At 39.6% G+C, this 8,900-nt stretch overlaps 1 protein-coding gene across 1 annotated transcript; it reads right to left on the bottom strand.

The window, feature by feature from the left end:
* Positions 1-737: 737 nt before the first annotated feature.
* LOC107645465 (remorin 4.2) lies at positions 738-4,207 on the bottom strand. Its single transcript, XM_016349497.3, has 2 exons — positions 2,992-4,207; positions 738-1,351 (listed from the first exon to the last, which is right to left on the bottom strand). Exons 1-2 carry the CDS (start codon positions 3,754-3,756, stop codon positions 1,154-1,156), a joined length of 963 nt encoding a protein of 320 aa, XP_016204983.1. The 5' UTR covers positions 3,757-4,207; the 3' UTR covers positions 738-1,153.
* Between the last annotated feature and the right edge of the window lie 4,693 nt (positions 4,208-8,900).

Below are 8,900 nucleotides of genomic sequence, written 5' to 3'. Positions count from 1 at the left end.
ATGATTATATCTAACAGAACATTGTTGTTCCATTCTATGTAAGAGGTCAGAGGTCTAATCTTATTCTCACTAACGGCAACATAATTTGGATTTAACGTTGGGAATGAAATCACAATATGATACTGTTTGGTGGAGAGACAGAGACAGAAAGATTGAGACTGAAAGACAGAGACTAAAAAACAGGGATTGAAATAAATCTCAGTATTCTGTTTGGTGCAAAATGGGAGACAGGAATTGAAATAAGAATAAAACTCTAATTTAATTTGCACAAAGGGTAAAATTGGAATTAATTAACTGAAATAAAAATATTTTAGGTATAAAATATTATTAAAGTTTCAGTCTCCATCTCTAAAAATTTCAGTCCCCTGTGTCCCTACTTTTTGGAGGTACTGAAATACTGAAATTTTAAAGACAGAGACAGAAATTTTAATACCAGTTTCTAAACCAACAAATATGATACTGAATCTCAGTCTCTCAGTCTTTGTCTCAATACTTCAAAACAACAGTACTTCAAAACAAAAGCGACATTCTCCAAGTTCCAAGGGTTCTAGTTAGAAATTATATAAATATAAATATAAGGTGAGATATGCGTGTAAGTAGCATTATTCTTGCCAAGAAACTTATGACAACATCACAAGGCCCAATCTAAATATTTTAGAGTAGGTGGGCACTGGCTACTGGCTGAGTTAGGTATGGTGCGAGCTATTGCAAATTGTGAGTGATGGAAAACCAACTAATTACAATCAAAAGAAGCAAATTATTATTATTAGTTTATACACAAAAAAGGAAAAAAAGCAGAGAGTGTTTAACCAAGCACAATTCAAATGTGCATGTCACCACCACTCACCATAATTCATACACACATGTAATCAATCACTCAAAAACACTCCAATTGGTTTAACTTTTCATACAATAATAATATGATACATATCTCCTTATTCTCTCTCTCTTTTTTTTTTTTTTCTTTTTTCCCTTAAATATTGCTGATCATTGCAAGCCCTCTAGCACCCTTTAATTGAAAAAGGAAAAGGGGCTCTCACAGACTATAGCATCTATTACACTCATAATCATCTCTCTTTTTATTATTATTGTTTTTGTTTTGTGTAAAAATTTGTTTCAAAAAAAAAAAAAAAAAACAAAAACATTATAAGGCTTAACTTTTGAAGAAGGATTTTTTGGAAGGGGGTCTTCCAACAGCTCTCATGAGGGAAGCAATCTCAAGAACCCTTGCAACTTTGGTTCCTCTTTTAGCCTCTGCTGATGCCCTTCTCTCCTCTGCTTTCCTATGAGCCTTTGCTACCTCATTTTGCATTTTCTCCATTGCTTTTGCTCTTTTCTCTTCCAGCTTCCTCTGCATAATCCATAACATTTGTTCATCATGAGAGAAAAAAGAAGAAACTGTAACCTCTTTGTGTATAGCAGATATACTAGCATCAAGTAGGTCAATCACATTGTTAACTAGTAGATAACTACTTATCAATAACTACTTATCATAGTAGTTTGAAAGTTTAACATCACACTCTTCCATAATTGATTATGTGATTATTGTTTACTCAAGTGCACCAAACTTAGGTGCATTGGATTGTCATGCAAGTATCTTAATGTGTTCAGAAATCAGAATCCAAGCTGTTAAACAAGGTTCTGGTTTATGGCTATGACAGTGTAGTGAAAGCTAAAATTAACATGAAAATCAAGTTAGTCATTAGACAACTTGCTAGAAGATGATACTTGCTGATATGTGTTTATGCGGAGTTTTGGTTTAGAACCATTCGATGAACTCGGAATTGGGATCTAGATCAAAGGGTTCATTTCTCGAATTTTGTTCCTCGGACGGTTCTAGACCAAAATGTAACACATTCCCAACTCCTTTTTGGCTGAGGGTGGCAAAGGTACCTTTAGTAACAGGGCAATAAATTAAATGCAGACCATAGGAGTCCTTTTCTAACATCACCATTCAATATGTTATATTCACCAAATGAATATATAGTGATTAAAAGAAATACAGAAGAAAGATGCTTGTAGGTGGATGATATTTTAGCTTCAAATAAGAACAGGGAAAAGGAAGAAGTGTTGGTTTAAGAAGGAGCATAGTCCTAATCCTATTATAACTTTCCAAACAACATAATTTCCCGTGATGCCTTCACATCATTTTCAACATAACCTGTGATGATTGGACATTAAACCTTTCACAGTATTATTATATAATCAATCCAAGGAATGCATGCAAAAAATCCCATACATACCACCAAGATTTAAAAGGGTACCTGCGGCATAAATTGTCACTCTTGTCTGGGAATCACATACAAATAATTAGGGAATTTTAAATTTCATTACCATTCACTCTGCATGTGGTGAAATGCAAGGAAACACTATATTAATAATTGGGAATTTCAGTTACTATTGAAATGGTATATTGGTATCCCATTCATTATTAGTTATTGTACTATTTGCATCATAATATTCACTAAACTTCTAATAAATACACATGAATCTCAAGTGGCCAAAATGGTGTTCAAATTAAGGATTACAAAAAATTATATTTGTCAGTAAAGAATAGGAAACATAATGGAGATGAAGACTGGCAATGATTCTATTCTAGGTATTCACATCTTGCTAATTCTTTTTTGTTCCTGAACAAGCAAGGGAAAATACTTTCCTACCTTTTGTTATTATGCACATAAATCCATCGTTAAGAATGATTTTCATGAACCAAACATCAGATCACTTACTCAGTTACTCACTACCTAACCTTAATTCAATCTTTCCTTTAACACCAAAATTGACCTTTTTCATGAATTTGATTGGATCAATAATCACTCAATCTAAGCCAGTTGTAAAGCACAAAAAAACATGAGATCTATTTTAAGTCTTCAGGGTAATCATAAACTCCAAGAAAACTCACCAATACAGTAAATACAAAAAACAAAAAATAAAAAAGGAACAAGAAGAGTAGCAACATGCAAATAAGACCTTGAGGAAAAAGTTAATTACCTCAACTTTCTTCATCCAAGAAGTAGCCTTCTGAACCTGCTCACTCTCCCAGCCTTTGATGACAGCATCTTCTCTCTTGAATCTGTTGTTAATCTTTGCTATCTTGTTGTTCTGCCATGCTGATATCTTTGCATCAACCTCCTCCTTCTTCACCCTTTGCACTGAAACCTCTTCAACTACTTGATGATGATGATGTTGATGTTGATGATGACCACTACTAGAACCTGCACCACCACTAGTCATTCCTCTTGGTGATGGAAGAGGATCCAATGGATGGTTATCTGGAACAATAGCCAAAGGGTTAGTCTCTTCCATCATGTCCTCTTCTCTAATCCTCCCCAACAAGTTATTGTTGTTGTTGTTGCTGCTGGTATTGTTGTTTCCTCCTCCAATAATTTCAGTGTTGTCATGGCCAGTGTTCATGATCATGGAGCTGCTAGTAGTGTTGATGTTGTTATGATCAATAGTTGAACCTGCAAGAACAAGAGCACTGAACTCCCTACTCATGCTTGTGAAGTTCTCACTTGAACCACCATCTGTGCTTGCCATGGACAAAGAAGATGAACGGTGGCTGTGATGAGTTTCCCAAGCTTCTCTTCTCCTATTCCCATGGTTTGTTGTTGTTGGGGGTCTAGGTGGTGTTAAGGCATGAATTTCTCTTATGGTGTGTTCTTCTTCTTCTTGATCATCATCACCACCACCATGTCCATGTTGTGTTGTTGTTCTTGCTGCATGGCTTGTGGAAGCAAATTGCTCATTCAACATGACAAGTTATTATGATTTGATGTTGCTCAATAATAGTGGAATAGGAACAATGACTTAAATGATGAAGGAAAAGTGTGGATCAAAGGCAACAAAGTGAAGAGATTTATTTTCATTCAGGCATTTAGTCGAATAGTGTGTGTGCTTTTTTTTTTCTTTTTCCTTTTTCTTTCTTTTGTTGGGGTGGTTAATGTATGGAAATTATATAATTATGGAGAGAAATAATAGTGCATTAAATACCACATACCACACATAATACATAGGACGGAAAAAGAAAATTCAAGAAAGAGGCTCTATTAAGAAAAAGAATTAAAAAGAAATAGAAATGATAATCCTACACACTAAAGCTGAAAAGTAATAAGGACAATCAAATTAGGCCACAATAATATAGCTTTGACAAAATCTCTTTAGAAAGCAATATTTTATTAATTTTTCTCCACCATGATTTTGCTTATTGTGATAATATATAAGTGTCTCTATTTTGCATGCTTGGTCCTTGATCTTTTATGCATTTCCGTACTCACTCTAATAAATTGGGTTTTTTTTTACCTAAATGCGCATCTAAAAAACATTAATTCCCAAAATGCGCTTGACTAGAAATGTTTCTGAAAATGCGTATTGCCATTTTTTGGCCTGTACACGTGAAATAGATTTGATCTCCATTTCACTCAAGGTGCCCACGAAATGGGCAATCCATGTCAGGGCCAGCTCCCACGAAATGGCTATCCCATTTCCATGGTGGCAGCAGCGAAATGGAAGGAAGAATTCTGGGCAGGCAGGCGCAAAATGGATGTACTGTCGAGTTGAGACTCCATGTCTCTTGTACTGCACACGAAATGTGACAAATTTGTGTGTACTGCACACGAATTGGAACAATGACTAGGCTATAAAAACCCTTCTCCAGCAGGACTAAAGCCACATTTCTATTTCTAATTCTCACTTCTTCTACCCTTCCTTTTTCTCCGAAAATTCCACTCTCATAGAAGCTGCTTTTACTAATTTTTGGGTGTCATAATGGCATCTGAACATATTTATGTGGTCATATATCCCAACGGAGAAATTTCGTATACAGCTGAGGGAGTGACCTTTATGTGTGATGACCCACTTTGGATAATGATTTCCCCACAATCGTGTCTGCAACAACTAAAAAATATGATTCTGATGAACACTGGGCTGATTAAAAAAAGGAGATCAGTACGCTTATTTACAGGATGTCGGTTGCTGTAGCAAGTTCGTTTACATATCAGAAAATGCATATTAAATCTGACCAGCACGTGTCGATGATGTTTTCGTATCATCGTAGCATCGGAAGCATCTATTCGATGGAACTCTGTGTGAAGCTCCAAGATGTGGGGGGCAGCTCATCTAGTTCGAATAACGTAGAGAAATGCAAAATTCCGATGCTGGTGAAGCCATTCCGTTTTTGGAGATAGGTAGGGCTCGCAGTCCATCCTTTAACGCCTTCGTGGCCCCCGCCCAGAATGCAGAAATTCCTGACCGACGTTCCTTCCCCACTGTCCATGTCGCATATCCGGAAGGAATGGCCGATGGGTTGGCTGACTCCTCTGAGGAAGACGAGATTGAGAATGATAGTGGAGAGGAAGCAGAAGTTGTTCTGGAAATCCAACCGGTTCAGGGCGAAAGGGTCATCCCAACTGGTGTTGAACCGATAAATGTTGCAAGGGTTGGAGGTCTTTCCAGCGGCACCCCCGACCATTACTTGCACCTCAGTCTTGGTCCAATGAACTTGACAAATGTAGAGGACATACCCAGTAATTATGGTTTGACTGGTGAAATGGAGCTAGAGGTTGGTTTGAAATTCCTGAGTAAGGATGCAGCAATGCTTGCTATTAAGAACTACAACATCCATCGAAGTGCAAAATTCAAAGTAGTGGAGTCAAATCATACTAGGTATGTTTGTCGATGCAAACTTTTTGGTGACCAATGTTGCTGGATGGTGAGGGTTGCGAAGACGAGGGCGTCCAGATTTTGGAAGTTCGAAAATACCAAGGGCCTCACAGTTGTTTGGCCTCTGCGACATCGCAAGATCATGCTCAACTCGATTCAAATGTCATATGCCAGCACATATTCCCCATGACGCAACCATTTGCATAAAGGTGTTGCAGGGATTTGTGGAGTCGGCATACGGATACAAGGTGTCTTACAAAAAGGTTTGGCTAGCGAAGCAAAAGGCAATAGCGAGAATCTATGGAGACTGGGATGATTCTTATAACCAGCTACAGAGATACTTCAACGCGTTGCAAACTTTTGTTCCAGGTAAGTCTTTCTATCGGATTGCATACTTGTTTTGTAATAGTTATCATGTTCTTATGAATGTGCAATTTCGTCATAGGTACAATTGTCGACCTACAAACCCGACCATACTATGTCGGCAACACGCTCGACCGCGAAAGTGTCATGTTTCATCAAGTATTCTGGTCATTCCCATCGTGTGTCGAGGCATTCAAGCACTGCAAGCCCCTAGTTTCGGTTGATGGAACACACCTGTATGGTAAGTACACGGGTACCTTGTTGATGGGAATAGCACAGGACGGAAACAACAACATTCTTCCCATAGCTTTCGCGCTAGTGGAACGGGAGAACACATATGTGTGGTATTTCTTTCTGAACAACTTAAGGAGACATGTGGCTACTCAACCGGAAGTTCTACTGATCTCTGACAGGCATGCGGCTATAAAGGCTGCGCTCGAGCGAGAGGGTTGTGGCTGGGAACACAATGTTTACTGTGTCCGACACATTGCGTCCAACTTCGCAACAAACTTCAAGAGTAAGGAAGCCAAAAGACATCTTGTTAGCGCGGCATACTCGAAAACCCAAGAGCAGGCACAATACTACCTAGAGTTAATCAGCGCGGAGGATCCCGCCACATCCCCGACAATGATGGCTTGGATAAGAGGGTTAGAGCCACCGAAATGGCTCCAACACCGCGATGAGGGTCGCCGATATGGTCATATGACAACAAATCTTTCTGAGTGCATCAACTCTGTGATGAAGGGGACTCGTAACCTTCCGATTTGTGCAATTGTGAAGTCCACGTGCCACCGTTTAAATGCATTGTTTGTCCAGAAGGGTCGGCAGGCAGAAGGTTGCATGTGGCCAGATCTTTTCGCAGTTCTTGCAAAAGGCAATACTTGCCAACAGGGAGGGAATCACGCAAATGCTTGTGATATCACACGACAGGGCGACGCCGATCTTCACCGTCGATGAGATAGCCGGCGTAGGGTCTCAATCCAGATTCAGAGTTTACCTCCAACAAAGACGGTGTGACTGCGGATACTTCCAAGTATTGCACTACCCGTGTGCCCACGCGCTTGCAGCATGTGCCTATGCCAGGCTTGACTGGCAGTCTTATGTCGACGATGTCTATCGGATGGAAAATGTGTTCCAGGTATATCGGATGCAGTTTCTGCCATTGCCTGATGAGGAAGTGTGGCAACCCCACGAAGGACAACATCTCCGTCCCAATCCTCACCTGCGACTGTCGACAAGAATTCAGAACGAGATGGACGACGTTGAGCCTGGACCGGGAAAGCGATGTGGTATTTGCAGGCAACCAGGGCATACTAGGAGACATTGTCCTCATGTCTCTGGCAGTCCTCATGTCTCTGGCACTTAGCAGCGTGGCTGGGTCGATGATGGAGTGTTCTTTTATTTTCGATTTAATTAAATTCTTGTCTCTAGTCGGTGTGATGTTATATGTTTTAGAATTAAAGAGATGAATGCAATATTTCCTTTTGTTGTCAAATGAACACACACGTTTGCAACCAGTACAACATGAACATTAACAATACCGAATTCAAAATATCACAACACAGATAACCGTAAAAAGTTACAAGAACAAAGTACGAACCCTAAAACACAATAAACTACGAACGACAAGAAAATACAACCAGTGAACAATAATACAACACAGTCAAAGCCATAACATGAACATACAACAGGAATAGTTACCTCGTCCACCTTCAAATTGTCCAACCTCAGACGGTGCCTTTGTAAGCGTTGCTCGGCGTAGTCATTCTTTCCTCTCTTGCCCGCCCACCTACGAAAGAACACCATGATCATAACCACATTTAAATAAAAAGGCAAACGGAATAACAACACAAGTCATAAATACGGAAGATATGCAAGAAAATATATTACGTTGTAGCTAACGGAAACGTATATGGGCTCGTCACGTCCGGTGCCCAGAAAGGAAGCCTGAAGTATATCCAAGACATCAACAGTGTATGACAGCCAGACATTCCCTCGACGTTATAATCAGTCGCTAGGCACATGCCTCTATACAACCAACAGAGCATGGCACTGCCCCAACTATATGTACTAATGGCATCATAGTTTGCTAGGAGAGGAAGATAACGTACGTGAACCGTGTTGTTCGCTTTGTCAGGAAGTAAAACGCCACCCAATAAATACATAATGTAACAATGTGCATACCGTACGAGGGCCTCCTCGGGAGAGTCAAGAGGCATCTGTTGTAGTCTACTCCTGAGCCACTTCAGTTTATGTTATACTTCGTGGTCCCAACATGTCCGTCAGGAACTTCTCCAAGGAGTTCCTCACACCATTGCCAAATATCCCTCTGGTGGAACTTACTCCATGACCTTAGAGTGCCGCTCACCGGCTCACCGTCGATTGGTAACCCCACCTGCATGGCAACATCCTCCAAAGTGATTGTACACTCACCCCATGGGAGGTGGAATGTATGGGTCTCAGGACCCCATCTCTCCACAAGAGCGCTAATCATTGGGTTGTCGTACTCAAAACGCTTTATCAGAGACGCATAATAGAAGCCGGCTCTTCTTAGATACGGCTCAAGCATCTGCCTCCTAATCTCCATACTCGGATCTACTTCATCTACAGAGAAAACATCGACCAACGTGCCATACGGAGTCAACACACGTGCCGACTGAAATTGAAATAGATCAAAACACAATTATTTAGTTTACAACAATTTTTGTAATCATTAACAAATTTTTATTTATTTATTAAAAAAAACTCACCTTAATATGTAAATGAGCAGAAATGTGAAATTCATCCAACCTATTAAGATTTTCTTCCACATTAATTCCACTTCCACTCATTTTTTTTAATAATAAAAATTATTCCTCCAGCACAAAAAATTTTTT

This window comes from Arachis ipaensis, chromosome B6 (genome assembly GCF_059453495.1).
Source record: "Arachis ipaensis isolate K30076 ecotype BB chromosome B6, ASM5945349v1, whole genome shotgun sequence".
Lineage (NCBI taxonomy): Eukaryota > Viridiplantae > Streptophyta > Magnoliopsida > Fabales > Fabaceae > Arachis > Arachis ipaensis.
The sequence above is the reverse complement of the archived record's forward strand: the minus strand, read 5'-3'. Positions and strand labels throughout refer to the sequence as shown.

Coding starts and splice junctions, on each gene's coding strand:
- LOC107645465 (XM_016349497.3), bottom strand. CDS start 3,756: ATGTTGAATGAGCAATTTGCTTCCACAAGCCATGCAGCAAGAACAACA. Junction 1,352..2,991: donor CTTGGATGAAGAAAGTTGAG/GTAATTAACTTT, acceptor TGGATTATGCAG/AGGAAGCTGGAAGAGAAAAG.